This window comes from Echinops telfairi, unplaced genomic scaffold, assembly GCF_000313985.2.
Source record: "Echinops telfairi isolate 266 unplaced genomic scaffold, ASM31398v2 ScPeMD7_23;HRSCAF=83, whole genome shotgun sequence".
Lineage (NCBI taxonomy): Eukaryota > Metazoa > Chordata > Mammalia > Afrosoricida > Tenrecidae > Echinops > Echinops telfairi.
Window position 1 is genome coordinate 79,282,724 of NW_022103920.1, and position 19,687 is coordinate 79,302,410.

A 19,687-nucleotide genomic window follows, 5' to 3' on the forward strand; every position below is an offset into this window, starting at 1 on the left:
AGGGGCGGCGAAAGAGAGGGAGGGCCTGGAGGAGACGATTCGCACAGTGACTGCCGCAGCGGGCTCAGGCACAGGAGCAGCTGTGAGGACACCGCGGGACCAGGCTCATTCTGCGGCACACAGGGTCACTGTGGGTGGAACCAACTCGACAGCACCTCACAACAACGACCAGCCAGTACTCGTGACGACAGACTCACTTCTTGCACTCGCCTCTCACATTCGGGTAGGAACGTTACCGTGTATGGACTGAAGCTTCACATGCGTCTACAAAGCTGCAGCAGCTTCCCCTGCCTCTCCTGCGTAAAGACCTTTTTTTCCGAAATAAGGAAGCCACCCGGCTGCCTTCTTGTCTGTGCAACACAGACCTGCGTTTGCAGGGGAGACCGAGAGGCTCCCTCGCATCAGCCATCACTTGAAGGAGACCTGGAAATGAGCTATCACCGAGAGTGACAGGCAGCACCCAGGCAGACCAAAAACCTGCACGCCCCCCAAAAGTGGCTGAAAGGGCGGCCCGGCTGAGACTGCGGCGCAGACGTGGACAATGTACGTTCATGAAGCAGGAAGACTTCAGAGGGACTTTCTGGAGAGTGGATCAAATGGCGCCGAACAGGGAGGCCGGAGGGTGATATGTTGGATACAAACAGCGAGAGCTGTATGCTGACAAGAGTAAGGCCCACGTGGACTTGGGCTCCCCCTTCAGGAGTGAGCACAGGGTGAACAGACACGAGAGGGAGACAGGAGGAAGAGCACCACACTGGTGCCCTGGTCCTCGTGGGGAGAGGGCTAGAGGGACAGGAATCGGTCAGGCTAACGCAGGAGGTTTGATGGGATTGGATGCAGTGGTCCACGGACGAAGCCATCCCGGGCCATCTTTTCCTCGGACCACCGTTTATTCCCAGTCAAACCAAACTCATTGCCATCGAGTTGGTTCTGACTCCTGGCAGCCCTGCAGGACAGGGGAGAACTGCCAATCTTTGATGGGAGCGGAGAGCCTCGCCTCTCTCTCTCAGAACAGTTGGGGCTTTCAAACTGCTGACCTCATAACTCGCTCCGCCACCAGGGCTCCTGTACTTCCCATAGTCAGGAAGGCCCAAAGGCTGGTTTTCCAAAATTTAGCCAAAACCATTCAACTGTGCCTAGAAAGTGGCTTACAGCGCTAGGATAGAGGGAGAAATGCAGCCTCCTGCTCCAGGAGACACATACAGAGGGGTCCAGTATGAATCGTTTTGTGTTCAGGTCTTGCTTATAACACATGTGGGCAGGTCCACTGCTCCCAGTAGGAGTCAGTTAGCACTCCCACAAGCACATGTACACAAGAACAAAACCAAGCCTGCTGACAAACACGGCACGTTACAGTGACGCTCAGCTACAGAGCGGCCACGGGACTGTGTGCAGTCATCTGCGTTACAAGGCGGCGAGGCAGCTGGAATTAACGTCAGGGCTCTAATGTAATACATACTTCCAATGGGGGAAATCAGAGTTGACTCAGGTTATCCCTATATGAATGCCATCTCACCCACTGGCATCTAGCTGGGAGAGAAGGGGGTAGAGGCTCATTTTGAATATGACTTGTGAGTTCATGCCCGCTGCCCGTGGGGCACACGTCCCATTCCATTTTGCCAGCAGGCCGAGAAAGTGGACGACTGTGCTGCTCGAGTGCCAGGCCCTCGGAGTCACTGCAAGGGACCAGTCGCAGAGCATGCCACTGCTTCCCAGAAAGCCAGTCAGAGTTTATCCAATGGCTCCTCTTTCCATGGGACACTCTAGACCTACACTGAGTGATTGTGCTCAGGAACAGTTTCAATCCTCAGAGTAATGGATTCCATTTGAATTGTGCTTTGCCATTGCATGGCTCTCCTAGTGGTGGCGGGGAATCCTCACCCGTTTCAGGACTTGGTCTAACACTCTCATAGCTTGCTTTTAACGCTTCTCAGAAGGTGAGACTAGAATGATCCCATGACATTCGCAGACAAGCTCTATGAAATGTCAAAGACAAGGGCATTAAGAGACAGTTTCAAACCCTAAGATTCTACTCACAACCTTTGTGAGGTTACCTGATCTCTGTGTCTCAGGTTCCAACTTAGAAAATGGGGATAACAATATTGCCCCATCTTTCAGAATTCATGCGAAGCTGAAATAACATGCATAGTACATTTAGCCCAGTGTGTGATATGTTTTCAGCAATCAACTTTAAAAAAATTAAAAAATAATTTTGTTGACACATCTTACTCATTCTAATATATCCCTTCCCTTCCTATACAGAACCGTTGTTCAATCCTATCGGGTGAGGTTATACAATCATCAGTACTATCAAGCCCCCTCCTCTCCTGCCCATACCCTCAGGGAACCCTTACTCCTGTCACTGTCCCTGAAGGGTCCTCTGTCTTGACTACCATGCACTGAGCGACCTTAAATGTACAAATGGACATACGCAAGTCTAACATGACCAATGAAGGATATCACATAAGGACCGTAATAGTAAGGGAAGGAAATCTTAAAGAACTAGAGGGTAGTTCTGTGGTTCCTCAGCCCCACACTGCACCCTGGATTTATCTTCTGTTCCGTGAGGCCCTTTTAAGAAGGACTGCACAGACAATCAACTTTTTAGAAGTCCAATATTTCATTTTCAGAGCTCTGGTGGCATCTGGGCTGCTAACCACAAGGTCAGCAGTTTGAAACTACCAGTCAGTTCTCGGGAGAAAGATAAGGCTTTGCACTCCCTTAAAGCTTTGTCTCAGAAACCCACAGGGGAGGTTCTATCCTGTCCTCTGGGGTCACCAGGAGTCGGGACAGACTCAATGTCAGTGAGTTTGAGCATCTCATTAATATTCTGATACTTATTTTGCTTCCAGAAACAGTCTGTATTAATCATTCAATATTAACTGATTCTTAACTAATACCACTAACATCGGTGTTATGGTTGTAGGTGTTTCACTCTGAAACCCCGTCCTTTGAGATGAGACCGCCCCACGTGATCTCCGTCTCACAGAGCTGGAAGAATCAATGGCACGTGAGCCAAAGCCGAAAACGAAAGTGCCCATGGACGTGAAACTTACTCATGGGAACTTTACTCTGCAGTTCCTCACGGTAAAACGAGGTGATCACGATCGCAATAAACAACGTCCGCTCAGAATCGCCCGATCAGGACTCAAACCCTATTCCCAAAGCCTCAAATTAATTCATTTTAATTTATTTTAATCATGTGGTGAGTCAGTATTTTCATGGGATAATGATTCATGTGTTTTAATTTGCCAAATGTGGCTTGTAGGTTTTCAAAGCTGTCTGCTACGCTCTTTCTTAGGAAAGGAAAATCACGACTTGGATACTGGAGAAGAGCAAGTGATTGAGCTAAATCATATGTTTCTCCCTATGTTACTCACAGAGCAATCACTTAAAAGCAGTGCAGTACAGCTGGGGAAGCCTGGGCTCCTGGGGTTTGAGTCTCAAAAAAAGGAGTCATTTATTAGGTATATTTCATTTTGAGCAATTTACTTTACCTTCCTGAACTTGCACCTGGAAAAAAAGTGGGGGGGGGGGCATCCTTTCATAAAGGAGCAGAACCCTGGCACATAGTAATTCACGGTCCAAGTGGCATGCACTCACAGGTCGCAGATGCCATCTCTCGCTGGGATGAGCGGCACAAGTTGCAGCAAAAGCTTGACACCATTTTGCCACTCTTCGTCTCTCTCAAATTCACAGTACAGGTAGCTACATTCATCTGACGAGAACTGGTAGAAGACATAAGTATCTTGAAAGTAGAGATGCTGGTCCACTGTTAAAACAAACAAACAAACAAACAAACAAACAAACCAATTATGTAGATCGGCCTTAAAAAGTATGTGCAATAGACACTCATGTGCTAAGGGATGCACTGAAAGGCTAATGATTACTAGGAAGGAGTGAGGAGTCAGCTCTCACTGTGTCTCCGAAACCTCATTAAACTGAAAGGACTGACTGGCCAGTCTATTTTTATTACTCGAAGCTTCAGCTACCTTATCCACATGTATTTTGTAATGCTTCTTCTGCAGAGACAGGCACCAGCAAAATGAACAGTAATCCAAAGAGGGGGGTAAGAAAGCTGTTTAGTGACCCAAAGCAAACTGGGACATAATTTCGTTACTTTGAAAAGCAGGTGGCTGCTGTCAAGTCAATCCCAACTCACGAAGCCCCCAAGCAGAGGAGGCCTGTGCCCCCTGAGGGTTGCAATGGCCGACTTTTCAGCAGACGCCCAGCGAGCGCTCTTCTTCTGTGCGTCTGGGGGACCCAAATCGTCACGGAGAGTGTTAACTGCTTACAGCACCCAGGGCTTTTATTTCCGCGACAGGAATGCAGCACAGGGTAAGTTTTAGAGCAGCGGTTCTGAACCATGGGTCAAGACCCTTTGGGGTTGAACGACCCTTTCACAGGGGTCACCTAAGACCATTGGAAACCACATAAATATTTCACCATATATAATTACATGTTGTTTTGTGATTAATCACTAGGCTTTAATTATGTTAAATTATGTTCAATTTGCAACAATGAAAATACATCCTGCCTATCAGATATTGACATTACAATTCATAACAGCAGCAAAATGACAGTTATGAAGTGGCAAGGAAAATAATTGTCTGGTTGGGGTCCCCACCACATGAGGAGCTGCATTGAAGAGTCTCAGTGTTGGGAAGGTTGAGAACCGCTGTGTTAGGGCAATGGTTCTCCAGGAAGGTGATCTTATGCCCTGGGCGACAGTCAGTAACTTCTGAAGACATGCCTAGGCATCACACAGGGGGGTTGCTCCTGGCATCTAGTGAGGAGGGTAAAAGGATCACCCCCTGCCAGCTAACAAAACATCTTCAGTACCAAATGCCAACCCTGTCAAGACTGTAAAGTGCTGTTTCAAAGGGGTCTAACACTGGAGGCTTTCCCCAAGAGGGTCATGCAAACTGCTCCAGTAACCAGAAGCCTTGATGTAGCACATCAACTAATAATGTAAAAAAAAATAATAATGTCCCTCTTCCTCTAAGGTGACTATTGTTGTTGAGGACCATCGAGGCAGTTTTGATTCAAACCTCATGTGACAAAGAATTGTCCCGAAAGGTTTCCTAGACAATAGGTCCCCAGGTCTTTCTGTGGAACCACGGTGTGGGTTCAAACCAGCACCCTGTAGCAGCTGGCTGAACTCTTCACCAGGTGCCTTCCCTCAAAGGTAGCTGACTGGTTGTCTACAGAAGAGCATAACTCCCCACTAAAAACTAACTGCTATAGAGTTAAACTCTACAGCATGAGTTCTACTCTACACTATGAGTTCTACTGATAGGGACACTCTATGGGGTTTCTGAGACCGTACACCTTTTGGGGAGCAAACAGCCTCATCTTCCTCCTGTAGATTGGTTGGTGGATTTGAACCACCAATCTTATATTAGCAGTTCAGCACCTATTATTGACACTGTAGGAAGATTGTGTCCACATCCTCATCTGTATCACTTTCCTTAACCTACGTTCTCTGGCCCTCAATAGTTATTTTCCACATAAAAAGGAAAAAACAAAATAAAACACAGAGAGAGAGAGAGAGACCCCGAGCGAGCTTTACAGTAACCAAACAGAGCGATTCGGTTAAATAAAGTGTTCAGAGTGCTCAAACAGGAAAAGAGAGGCTCACTCTCTTTTTTAGTTTCTGGTGCACATCAATGTCATGTTCTGTTTCAACAGCTCATTTCCATAGGCCCTGTCTCAAAATGTTGATGATGAGTAGGTCTGAATTCACATGGCGTGCACATCTGACTCATAACGTCAGTTTCTGATGACTACTCTAAGGATAGCAAGATAAATCATGCCTTTGGAGCAACAGGAGATGACCCTGATTTAAAAAAAAGTTTATGAGCAGCATTTTGAGCAGGGTGAGAGGAGGGTAAAGAAAGGCTCTGAACAGTATCCGCCTGTGAACCAGCAGGTTATTTTTATGGAAGATGGTGAGAGATATAATGGAATAAAAAAAATGACCTGTTACCCTTACTTATAAAATAACAGAAGATGCACTATTTGCCTGAAAAATCAATTCCCATCCTGATTGGGGCATCTCTCAGACAATGGAGGCCATTTTTGATTGGATAGCTTAATAAAACAATAGTGTGAAGATGTAAAAGCCTATAGCACGGACCTGAGGTCATAATCCCCATGTCCAGTAGGAGCTGCCAGACCCCTACCGCCATAGATCTGCACTGGACAAAAGGGCAGTGTTCTAGAAGCCAGTCTACCAGTTCTGATCCAACGCAGCTCCTCCTGGGAAAAACAAAGGGATTCACTGTAAGATATTATTGCCGGTAATTTGTCCCCCCAATGACACTTAATGACATTCCTTGAATGTGTTTGCTTTTTAAACAAGCCATCCAATAATAAACAACACATCATTCCTCTATTCCTTATTCTTCTTTCAAATATTAGCTCAAATATCACTTCTTTAAGTTTAGAGTCAAATTCTCTTATACTTTCCCCTTCAAAGCATTCAACAGTTACTGATTATACATTTTTCTAGATGAGTAATATCTACCTCGCCCCCTGGAAAATAATTTTCAGAGAGCACAGGTTCAAGAAGGTATAATCTTAATACCACAGAGAAGAAATATAGAGATGGACATGGGGTCACAAGCTTCTTAGAGAATTAACAAGAGCCCTTTTTTTAAAAAGAAAAAATCCCCTAACCGTTAGAATAGTTCACTGCTCATAGTAAAGTTGAAAATAAAAATGAAGGAAGTCAGTTAGCAGCCCTGGCAGGGTCGCTGAGAGTCGGCATTGACTCAAGGGCAGGGCTTTGCCGTTGGGTGATGATGATGATGATGCCTTCGTGAACTATGTTCCTCGGTTGGTAGTGAAAAACTGTAGGTCAACCATTTCCAGATTTTTATCTCATTCCTTTGAGAGCAAAATAGTTCCAAGAAGGTTAGACAGTGTTCTGATCCCAGCTGGATATAATTTTCTACGCTACTCTTCAGAGAGAGAGCAAATTTAAAAGTTTAGTCTCAAAGAACACTGATAAATCGACTGGTTAATCTCTTTCATCTGATCTAAACAATCTAGTTAAGCAGTGGGGTGAGGGACCCCCCTATGCAGATGTGAGTGGTGAATCCCACCACGCACCTGCAGCAATTCATCTCTGGACGCTGGCCTGCACTACACAACCGTATTCAAAGAGTGCCTCAAACTAATTGTGCACTACCAGCAGTGTCTCCATGCCTACCCGTCCTTCTGTATCCACCGCAGATCAAAAAAGGAACACTTTTTGAAATGCAGTCTTTCATTAGCAGAGGTGCAATGAGTCCCCTAGTCCCTTATGAAAAAATGTCTTCAAAATACTAAGACAGCGAGAGCGAGAATGAATTATCTTGTAAATGGCTATCTATGGCCATGGCCTTTATTGGAATTCAAAGATGAAGTGATGTCAATATCTGTATTCTTTATATATAATAAATCACTTTGGGGCTCTTATAGTTTTTCTCACAATCCATACATCCATTGTATCAAGCACATTTTTACATATGTTGCCATCATCATTTTAAAAACATTTTCTTTCTACTTGAGCCCTTGATATCAGTTCTTTTTTTCCTGCCCCCCTGAACCTCCCTTGCTCATGAACCCTGGTGGTGAAAAAAGCTGACGGTGTTTGGCTATCAAAAGATACAGCATCTGGGGTCGTAAAGTCTTGAAGATAAACAAGTGGCCATCTAGTTGAGAAGCAATAAAGTCCACATGATAGAAGCACACCAACCTGTGTGATCATGAGGTGTCAATGGGATCAGGTATTAGGCATCAAAGACCGAGAACAAAAAAGCATATCAATGTGAATGAGGGGGAATGTGGAGTGGACCATTATCATTGAGATCGGTTCCCTCTACCCTCATGTTACAGCTACTCCCATTACTGTTCCTGAGGGGTTTATGTGTCCTGGATTCCGTGTGTGGAGAGCTCTTATCTGTACCAGTGTACATGCTCCAATCTAGCCAGATTTTTAAGGTAGAACTGGGGTCATGATAGTGGGGTGGGGTGGGTGGGGGAGGAAGCATTAAAGAACTAGAGGAATGTTGTGTGTTTCATCCGTGCTACACTGCACCCTGGCTGGCTCGTCCCTTGTCCCTTCCTTGTGATCCTTCTGTGAATATCTGTATTCTTAAAAGAGAAAGAATGTGTCTATTTTGCTATCCCTTCTGACTAGCATAATCCCAAATGCCTTAGATGTAGAAATGCCAGGAGGGGCTGTGTGTCCTGGGGCAAGGGAAGAATAAGGTAATTTGAGATTTTCTACTAAGATGTTTGATCAAATAATAGCTTTAGTTAAAGATCTGCTTCTCTTTGGGCAAAGCATTACTATTCGAAAGATTAAAAAAAACAAAAACCAAACTCACTGCCTCTAGTCAATTCTGACTCAAAGTGACCCCATAGGGCAGGGTAGAACTGCCCCCTCAGGTTTCTTACACTGAATCTTTACAGGAATAGAGAGCCTCGGCCTTCTCCATGGAGTGACTGGCAGTTTTGAACTGTTGTCCCTGCAACGGTTAGCAGCCCAGTGAGTAACTATCACGCCACCAGTGCTCCCTGTTTGAAACACACTATAACAGCAATGAAGCCCATTTCAGTCCCACTCCATAGCATTAGGACATTAGAAAGATTAACAGTGAAATAGATGGATGCTCTTTCGAACAAGATGAGAAAACAGATCACAACAAAACAGGCAATTAAACCAAGCAGTCAATACTAAAATTCTAATTCTATAGGACACCTTCCATGTTAAAGGCTCAAAGTGTTAATTAACTAATTAATTCCTCAACACCTCTGCCAATTAGTCAGCATCCTTAGGCAAGTACAGAGATCTTATCTCAAAGCTTCCATCATCTTAACCCATGTTCTCAGAACAACCAGATCTCCGGCTTACTCGGAGTGCCTGGTCCCTTGGCAGTAGGGGAAGGCACAGCAGAGGATTCGCCAAACACACTCCACAGCCAGACTGTCAAAGGAGGCCGGGGGAATCCATTTGCCTGGTCATATGTGACAGAGAAGTTTCTTAGACTGAGACTTCTCAAAATCATACTTAAAAGTCACCCGGGGCATCTTGCTGACGCATAGCTTCTGATGCAGTTGCGTGCATGGGGCGTAAGAGGTCAATGAGACCTAACAGCTTCCCAGGTGATGCCATTTAAGAGTTTTGAGGCTCTAAGCCCCCAGCTGGAGCCCTGGTGGCACCATGGGTCACTTGTTGGGCTGTTAACCAGAAGGCTATCAGGTTGAAACCACTAGTTGCCCCGAGGGAGAAAGATGAAGCTTTCTACCCCTGTAAAGATGTAGTCTTGGAAACCCACTCGGGCATTTCTACTCTGTCCTACAGGACCACCGTGGGTCAGAATCAACTCAATGGCAGTGAGTTTTGAGGGTTTTTTTATTTTAAAGTTTCTGCCTTTGATTCTTCATCAGGAATTTCTCTCTGTTTTGGAAGGCAGTGCCCCAGCCAATGTGCTGAAACACAGGACTGCCATGAGACAGGAATTGGGAATTGGGCTCCACATTCAAGCCAAGCTGCTGTTTCAGTTGCACATGGTCCCCATGGACTTCCCTCCCAACTTCATCAGGTCATGCTGCAAACCGCTTTCAAGGACTCTGCTGTACTGGGGAAGACGTCATTGGGGACAAGGAACCCACTGTCATTACCACTACCAAAGCAAACGAAAGGAGGCGAGTCACCTTTACATGTAACTGCTGGTCCCTGACTTGTGGACCATCCGGCTACACTGACGGGTCAAAGTACCCACAGCCGCAGGCCTCAGGGGCGAGCAGAGAAGCGACAGCGAGAGTGGGAAGGAAGCCCTCTGAACAGGGACAGCAGACTCCACCCCACTGTGTTTTCAGCCTTGTTGTGAGTTCAGAAGCAGTCCCCAGTACACGCAGATCTCACTACAGACACAACACGAGGTGGGAACATTATGACCGTGGTAATTGGCTACCAGGCCAATGTGATTGTTGAAACCAAAAACAAAAAAAATGTTAATGTATCATGCTCTGGTTGAACATTTGGTTTCTCTTGGTCCCCGTCTATTTGGGTTCACATTTTTAGCAATGAACTCGTGGTAGCACAAGCAGACCCTGGATCTCAAGCACACACAGCTGGTGGGACTTCGTGGCTCGTGTGTAGAGGCATGAAGCACAAGCAGACCCTGGATCTCAAGCACACACAGCTGGTGGCACTTCGTGGCTCGTGTGTAGAGGCATGAAGCCTCAGAACCAGTGTGTTTTCCCCACGGAACAAAAGGAAGAGACCTACTGACAGAGCTTCGAATTCTCCAGGGTGCGGAGGGAGCACCCCTCAAGCTGCTGGTTCCAGGCAACCATTTCGGTACTTTGTCTTTAAACTGGGAACGCTAATCCGTCCTTAGATTCTGAAAAGGAGGCTCGGGTCCAACCATCAAGAATCTAAAATAGCGAAACAGATGCTCTCCCCACTTCTATTCCCTATAAGCCCTGTTCCCACTAACTGTAAGTTGCATGGCTGGCTCTGTATCCAGCAAGCTGATTAGTGCACATCTCCCAATTCTTATTTCAATCTATATTCACAGAGGCCCCCATAAAGAAATGAAACCGAAAAGTAATGGCAGGCCACACAAAGCTGTGTGGCAGCTAAAACGAATCCTTATGAACTTGATCACAACTAACCCCCCAAATGTATCCATCCCATTTTAGTTCACAAACGGGAGAACATCAGACAGTGTGTCCTTGGTTGGTGCCACCATCTGCTTCAAACAAAGGGAGGCTCTATGTACAGCAGCCCAGCCATCAACACCACTAAGCTCCATCCTCCTGGCCCCTGGCAGGGAGGGATTTGCAGCTTACAGGCTGAGACGTATTGGTGTGTAGCCCAGATGGATCCTGGACCTTTTCCCAAAGGTTCACAAGTCCGTATACACAAAGGTATTGTTTTTAAACAAAATCAATAATGTCTAACCTATGGCATATTTTCAAAGCCTATGTAAATGCAAAGGCCAGTAATTAAAAATAAGAATTTGAAGTGTTCAAGAATTTAAGATGTTAGTTCATAGACTCATCCACTCCCATTGTGTATCTGTTCAGTTACTGGCTAAGAATACAGATTCTGCCAAGTTTTTGATGGCAAAAAGAAGCTTATCAGCGGAAATAGTTACTGATTAGCTACAGGGTATGAAGGAGTTTGCTGGTGGTGCGGAGGCCCCCCACCTGCCCCCCGCAATGGTAATGCAGTAACTACATAACCCCAAACCTACTGCCACGAGTTGATTCGGATTCCGTGGTCCAATATAGGGCTTCAGTGACTAAATTTCTGCTGGAGCAGACAGCCTCACCTTTCTCCCGAAGAGTGGCTTGTGGGTTTGAACCATCAACCTTGTAGTTAGCACTCCAGTGCTTACCCAATGACACCCACTGGGGCTGGTGACACTGTTGGGAAAGTGTTGGACTGTTAACCACAAGGTCAGTGGTTGAAATCCACAAGCCATTCCTTGGGAAAAACCTGTGAAGACTGACAGCCTCGGAACCCTGTGGAGTTTTCTCTCCTTTAGGGTTACAAGAGTCAGAATCGACTCGATGGCAGTGGTTTTAAACTCTATTTAATTTAAAGAAATTTCTTTTATTCTGATCATGTATCCCACTTTTGGGGTGTCTTTTATTCTGAATGCTCCTCCTATGCTTCAAGGTGTTACAAAGAAGAAACTGTAACAATAATGGGGATTTTCCCCCCACCCCCACCCCCGTTTATTTTGGTTTCATTTGCTGAGAGCCTATCTCAATCCGTCCAGTAAGTCTGGATTTTTTTGGAGAATTCTGGTTCACGTTTTTCTTTTATCAAGATCCATCTCTGGTGGTCCTGATCAGAACATACACGGTGGGAACCAGGTACCCTCTCTTTCTTATGGTGGCGGGGTCGAGGCGGCTGTGGTTCATATGGACAATTAGACCCCAAGACCAACTCCTTCCTCGAAAATTGGGTTTCCTTCTTTCTCCTTCGCTCCAACAAGGAGGGGACACAGCTGTGTCTTTGATGGCCACTTCAAAGCTTTGAAGACCCCTGCTCTCCCTCACCAGATTTGGATGTAGAGCACAAACTGATCAAACTGTCCCATGAGGCTTTCTGCACCCATTAGGAGTTAGTCTTGGAAACACACAAGGGCACTTCTACAGAGGCCTCTCCTATGGGATCTCTAGGAGTCAGAACCAACCCAATGGCAGCGAGTCCAGGTTTGTGTTTGCATATACACATAGGTACACATACGTAAGTAAGCCCTGACGTATATGAGGGTAAGTTAAAGCATTTTGCTAAAAAGTCATCGGATCCTTTATTGAAGAAAAAGAACAAGATGTGAAGCTTTTGTTTCTCAATATATCTGCCATCTAAATCTATACACATCTGAAGACAGTGTTTCCTTCTCTCTACAACCCTTCACCCCCAAAGAATTCTGTACTTTTCCATTTATACCATGTCAAAAACCGCAGTTTTAGCATTCTAGAGGGGAGGGAATTAAAATCATTTCTTCAAAATGTTGACTTTGGGGAACAAAAAGAGACCAAAAGGCAAGACCGGGAATGTGGGTGGCTGGGGAACAGTTTCTCAATGAAGGAGGACAGCCTTTCTGACCCCCACAGAATGGGCAGGAGCAAACTTCCCAGGTTGTTTTCCTTTTTCACCAAAGCAGTTTTCAATTTTCTTAAAACATTTTTATAGCAAGTCTTTGTGACAGTCCTATTTCCTTGATAAAATCAAGAGGACCGGGAGGGGGGAGCGGGGAGGGAGGGGAAAAATGAGGACCTAATGTCAGGGGTTTAAATGGAGAGAAAATGTCTTGAGAAACGATATACAAATGCGCTTTACACAATTGATGTGTGTATGGATTGGGATAACAGTTGTATGAGCCCCTAATAAAATGTTAAAAAAGAAAAAAAAAAATCAAGAGGACCTCCTTGGGATGGGGTCCCCACACTGGCACTGACCTTTTGAGCTGACTGACCTATCTGCCTTGAACTTCCTGGCCCAGCAGATCCCCTCAGAATCCACTGTTTTGACTGAAACATTTTCTTAAAAGGCATCCTAGGGGACTAAAGGAGCCCTGGTGGCGAAGTGGAGCAGTTATACATTGGGATGCTAACCAGAAGGTCATCAGTTCGAAACTACTAGCAGCTCTATGGGAGAAAATTGAGGCTCTCTACTCCTATAAAGAATTACCATCTTGGAAACCCACAGGGACAGCTCTACTCTGTCCTGCAGGGTCACAATGAGTCGAGATCCACTCAATGGCAGTGCATTTGGTTTGGAAGGAGACGAAGCCTAGTGCCTTACTGCGAGAACTTGTCTGTAACCACCCACCGATTGTTTAAACATGTTTCATTTGGAATCAACCTGTGCATGTATGGATTAGAACCCTAGTAGCAATGGTTTTTGACTTACCCATGTACATACCTATGTACAAATCCATACATATACAAACACACCTATGAACTGTAGTAGTGTTGTCCTTGATCCCCTGACTCATGAAAACATGTGCTCCATACTTTCAAAGTAACCCCTGTGCTCCATCAAGCCGTACTCTAACACAGGTCACTAAGGCACAAGCTTACCATGGTCCCTCTGTCTTTGCTCACCAGCCTAGGCAGCAGAGACCTGCCACCTGCCCCTCCCTCCTCACTCTTATTGCACCCAGGGAGGAGCTACCTCTCTCTTAGAAACTGAGAGCAATTACACACTCTCTCTGCCTGCAAACCTCCCACCAGTCCTCTGGCAGAATCTTGATAAGGTGCCTGAAAAGGAGGACCTTCATTTATCAAAGCCCCAGTGTAGCACACACAATAAAACTAGCATGCAGTATCACACCTCGGAGGAATCCTTTCAAATACTCTCAGGAGCCCAACCGCACTGTGGCTTGGGATTCTATACCCTAACTTCACCAGGAATCTAACTTAAGTCTACAGCTACGCTCACTTAACCAGCAACTAGTGGTGTCCCAGACACTTAACACAAACCAGCTGCTGTGGCTGTTACTATGTGTTGTCAAGTCGATTCTGACCGACTGAGTGGCTGACATAGTGGCTGACTGAGTGGAACTACCCCCACCTGGTTTCCCAGGCGAGAATCCATAAGGGAGCAGATGGCCAGGGCTGTTCTCCCCAGAGCCTCTGGGTGGATTCAGACCACCAGCTTTTCAGTTATTAGATGAGCACTTACCCACGGGGTCATCAGGCTATGATACAAACCACCACTACTCTTGATCTGTCCATCTCTCTTTAATCAAAGTTACCCCGTAGCACACATCTGTCAGTGTTTCCCTGGTTTTTGTCCAAGAGATGTTTTGGTGAGGTGTTAGAAATCTGGGTTACCTGTAAAATCCCTTGAGGTTCACTCTGTCCTTTATCAGGTCAGCTGCCTGGACAATAATAATATTCCTCAATGCTCTTCCTGCACAAGAAGAACTCTCTCCATAGATCTGAAAGGAAGAGACGAACATTCACTGTACATTGGAACTGCAAGGTCACACTTCGTGAGCTCCCTCAAACAGGCTCTCTGTGAACAATCATGTCCACATCCCTGAATGTTTTCATTTGGGTCTAGGTAAGAACAGACCTCCACCTACCCGCGTTATTTTGTTTGTCCTGGCAGCTGTGATCGTGGAGTGGCTTCAGGCTGTGCTGATATCTGCAGCCTGAAAGCATTAGCAGCTGCCAGGGAGAAAGACTGGAATTTCTACTTCCATAAAGCGTTACAGTCTCGGGAACCCACAGGGGTCACCATGAGTCACCACCGACTTCATGACAGTGGCTTTGGTTTACTGTGTACTCACGCTCGTAAGCTACAGCAGCTCTCTTTGCATTGTTAAGCTGCTTTATTTAGGGATAGAAAATGAGATTTCCAGGGTAAAATATCACTATTTTTAATTCAATGCAATAATCCCATGCTATTTTCAAGAGGGTAAGTTGAAAAATACTTACATTTAAATATTAAATCTGCCATACTGATCATGTGCTCATAGAAAAAACTCTTAGAAGATGAGAAAAATATCCCCGTACATATTGTGTCTATTTAGCGACCATCTTGCAACCTGACACACTGGATAGCAGGCTGCAGTCAGCTGTGCACATGAGCACCACTCCTCTGAAGAGTCCCGCGTTACTCCCAAAGCCCCTCATCCCAGCCACTTCATGAGTCTGTCTTCCAGATTGCTAAAACGTTTCCTTTAAGTTTAATAGTTTACATCTGCTAATTCCCCTCCTCTCCCCCCCCCCACACACAGAAGGCTTTGATCCTTAGAGCATGAAGGAGAGTATCCCATAGCTCTAGAGAGCCTCAGGTGGTCCTACTTTATATATGACTTCCTGCCAATTACAGGGGATTGGCATTGATTGGCATTGCCCTCCACCGCTCAATGCTGCTGCACAAAGGGAACTGAGCAGAGGCCACGCCGTCTTCACGGGGCAAGAGCCCATGAAAACCAATGTCCAGTCAGGGCGGGCGCGTGCAAGACGCTTAATTTTGTCCCGGTGCACTCTTTTAGTGCCCTAAGGAGTATAAAGTGTTGTATATCTTCTCTCAGAGCCAACAGACTAACCATGAATTGAGTGCAGTTGACTGGAGACCTATGCTTCCTTAATCCTTATCTAATTTTCCTGTGATCACCTCCTAAGCAGAATCTGATGAGAAAGGGAGACGGTCAGGAAATGACTCCTTTGTAACAAATTGTAACACACATATAAACTTCAACAATGCATGTGGAAGTATGACCACAAAAACGGTGTGAGCCAGCTGACCCCTGACCAGTCCGGGCGTCACACTGGCTCATTCACTCAGCCACTCAAATCATACTGAGTGAGCAGCGACCAAATGGCAGGCCCCTTTCTGGATGCTGGGACCCAGCAAGGAACGAGGTAGCAAATGTCCTTGCCCTTACAAAGCATGCCCAACCCCACTGCTGTCGATCAATCCCAGCTCACAGCAACCCGAGAGGACCGAGCCGGACGCACTACCCCGAGGGTTTCCAAGGCGTCATCTTCTCAGAAGCAGACGGTCACATCTTCTAATCCTCCCCACAGAGCAGCTGGAGATTCAAACTGCCAGCCTATTGGTTAGCAGCCAAGTTTGTAACTACTTTGCCACCTTGGCACCTATCCACACAGCTCCCAGGTGCTTGTGTTTCTTGCTTAAAAAAAAAAAAAGCAAGCCCTTGTTGATGATTTCTTGACACCGCACCATGAAGGCATTTTCCGCTTTCATTACCAACGAGGGAATGTCCTATCAGAGCATCCCATGGCCTGAGCATCTAAACGCTCCCCAGTGGAAGGGGCCACGTGAGCACGGCAGCACCCTCCAACACGCCACGTGCTTAGGAGCAGAGGTAGCTGGAGAAGGCTCCACACCCAGACCACTCAGGGACGTTACAGGACCGTGACGAGCCAAGACAACCCTACCTGGGAAGGAGTGTGCTCCAGATACGGGTTGGAAATTCTTCTTGATAGAGTCTATGTGAAAAAGAAAGAAAGGGAGAAAAGGTTAGAACCAAAGAGAAATCTTTGTCCCAAAGAAATCTTCGTAACGAACGGTACAATGTATGCAACAATGTCGATAAAAAAAAAAAAGAGCTCAAAGCCACAGGCCGTATGGAATTAACACCAGGTATTCTCACTCAATGTAAGCACCTCAGCACAACGTATCTCAACCCCGGTAGCACAGTGAGAAAGAAGATGTCATTTGTACGCCTCTCAATCTTCAGGGGATAACAGACAAAAGTCCAATAGAAAAATTGGGAGCTTTTAGTACTGCCCCTTCCTGGTGTTTTTAATTCCGTTTCTCCCTTCTTTCTCATTGCCCCTCCTGCCGCTGTAACTCAGGTCTCCCGTACTGCACACACCCGCAGCCTCTCCTCAGGTGTCCCTGTGCTCCTCTGACGCCCCCTTCAGGCCAGCCTACAAACTTCAATTACACAATCTTACAATAGCGGTCTCCTGCTTATGAGTCCACCAGCTCACCACAGCCTGGTTCCAACAAGTTTCGAGCATGTTCGGGTTCCTTTGACTTAGCAACATCTGCCTCTCAGAGGAACCTGCCACTCCAATCCCGGCCTCTGCTCACACAGCCCCACATTACAAAGCACTCCATCTTCCCTGATGCTTTCCCAGCCCGTGTCCTTCCCGGCAGCCACCTCCTGGGTGAAGCTCCTCCCACTGGGCTTCCTCTTGGTGACTGCGACTCTAATATGGCAGCTGCAGGGCTGCTCTGTGTTGTTGGTTGTCTTTCCGCGTGCACTATCTTCCCAATAAACTATACATTTCTTGAGGGCAGAGCTGAAGTTTATTGTTTTGCTCTTCCTGCATCACACACGCACACACAACCATTGAGTCAACCCCAACTCAACTCATAGGGACCGTTCAGGATGGAGTAGACCTGCCCCCTAGGGTGTCCCAAGGCTGTCAACCTTTGAGGAAGTAGACTGTCACATTTTCCTCCCACAGAAAGGCTGGCAGATTCGAACCACTGACCTTACAGTTAGCTGTCAAATGCTTTGCCACTTGTGCTACCAGGGAGGCCTTGCATCGAGATGCTTATGGTTCTATCAGTTTATTTCTAGACTTCACGGATCTGTATCAACTTAATAAGTATTTGGGGAATGTTGTGAATTGGGGGAGCTATCTTTTCCTACGGTAAGAATACAGTAAGCAGTGCCCTCACCCACATGTGTGTAAGCACAATAGGGAACTATGTCATTTCCTGCTGCAGCATGGGAGAAAGCACAGAGAAACTGACCGTTACTGAGCTCCCAACCTATGTTTAAAGCTCTTCACACCTCTATGCCAAGGCTTGTTGTCTCCGGAGAGCCTGGTACTTGTTGCCTGCTGCCTCCACTTCTTAGAATAACTTGCGAATTTTATGTATCAGAATCTTCTTGCAAGCATTGTGTCTGCAGAATTCCATCCTGCCCCTCTCTCTGTTCCACGTGGCTCCCACACCACATAGCTTCTATTTAACTGAAATAAATCTACTGACTCTTTATCCAGAAATGCCGAATCGGATACTTGGCTAGGGACCTGCACCTTTCCTTGGAGAAAATCCATTTTATAAGGTAGACAGGCCACGTGTACTTTCAATATGTAAAAAGACATCAAAGGTCTCTCCTTCTAAACTTCTAAACTAATCTATATACTCCTGATCACTCCCCCGCCCCAACCTTCTGCTGTCTGAGCCTATGTCATATATTCATTTATTGAACTACTTAGCAATTTAAAACTTGCAAATGCAACAGATTTATAAGAAGTTGAATCACCATGAGATTTCCCCCCCTTTGCACAGGAAAAAAAGTTTAACAGTCGATATGGCAGACCAGAACTGCCAGTCTCCAGTGTGATTCATTCAATTGGCTGGTCGGTTCAGAAAAGGCGGTACTTTATATGATCTCGTTTAAAAGACTTCCAGGGAGAACAAGTTCTGCAAACTCGGGCAGGGGCCCTCTCACAAAAGAAAACCACCACTTGCCTGGCTTCCTGTGGTCCACCTACATCTGGCCGGTCCTCACTCGTGTTACACTCGCACCATTCCACCGCACAGACTTCCCCACAGAGGCTGAGTCCCTAAAGCAATGCGATCGGTCTGCACGTGTTAGATAAGCAGAGGGCCAAGAGGGAATCAACAGTAGCAACAGAATAAGAGCCGTCTTTTACAGGACACAACACCTACATTTGTCATCAGGAGCTGGGACAAAGGCCCGTCTCAACTGATACTGGGGATGCTTTGTTTCATTGATGCTCCGGGACAGTGGTTCTTAAACTTGGTAGCGAGACCCAGGAAGCGATGCTGTGCTCTGTGGATAGTCAGCAGGCAGAGACTTGCTCAGCTAAAGCGAACGAGCAGCCCTCCACCCTCTGGGAGAAGCCACGGTACAGCAGCTTTCAGAGGCGCGGGTCAGGTTGGCCCTAGGCGTCCACTATGGTTCAGAGAGCCCAGGTCCCCTCACAACCTTGCCTATGTCCCAGTCCTCTGCCAATCGACCTCGTTTAGGGTCATCCTCCTATCGCTGACCCTTGGCTTTACCAAAGATGATCTCCTTCTCTAGCAAATGACAAATACTGGAGTGGGGGTGGGGGGTGGCAGGCACACCATGGAGAAATAGGTCTGTCAATTATTTCGTTTTTATCAAGGATTGTGAGGAGCTCTGTGCTTAATTTTGGCAGGGTAACCCCATGGCTGTAACACCTGCCTTTCAGAAGAGCCTGCCACTCAAATCCCCACCTCTGCCCAGACCCTTCTCCTTGTTAGAAGCCCTTCATCTTTCTCAGTGTTCTGATCCCCTCCAGAATTGCCCTCCCAGCATGGCCGCAAGAGAACACCACGCCATCCCTGGGAGTCCACCCCTCCGAATCAGCATCTGCTCCCCAGTAGACAGTTACCTAGTCTTCCCGCCCTTTACTTTTCTTCCTCCCCTCGGCATCCCAGGGCTTTCGCTCACCACTCCTTGGCATGTATTTCACATTTATTAAGCACCCACTGAGCTCCTTCTCAGGTACCATGGAAGTTTCCAGAAATGTACACATGGACTATCCATGATTTATAAACTTGCCTACCCCAGAAGACCTAACACCTAAAGAACATATTAAACCAAGGAATTCTTTTTGTTGATCCTGGTGGTCTTATCAATTTGCTTCAAAATGTCAGGCAATCGGTCCA

At 46.4% G+C, this 19,687-nt stretch overlaps 1 protein-coding gene across 1 annotated transcript in view; it reads right to left on the reverse strand.

Moving 5' to 3' along the window:
* LOC123521527 (tubulin alpha-2 chain-like) overlaps positions 1-19,687 on the reverse strand; it is a 370,965-nt gene that overhangs the window by 60,988 nt on the left and 290,290 nt on the right. The window contains exon 5 of the mRNA XM_045288659.1: positions 16,441-16,491. Within this exon, the coding sequence (XP_045144594.1) occupies positions 16,441-16,491 (51 nt within the window). The remainder of the gene's footprint in view (positions 1-16,440; positions 16,492-19,687) is intronic.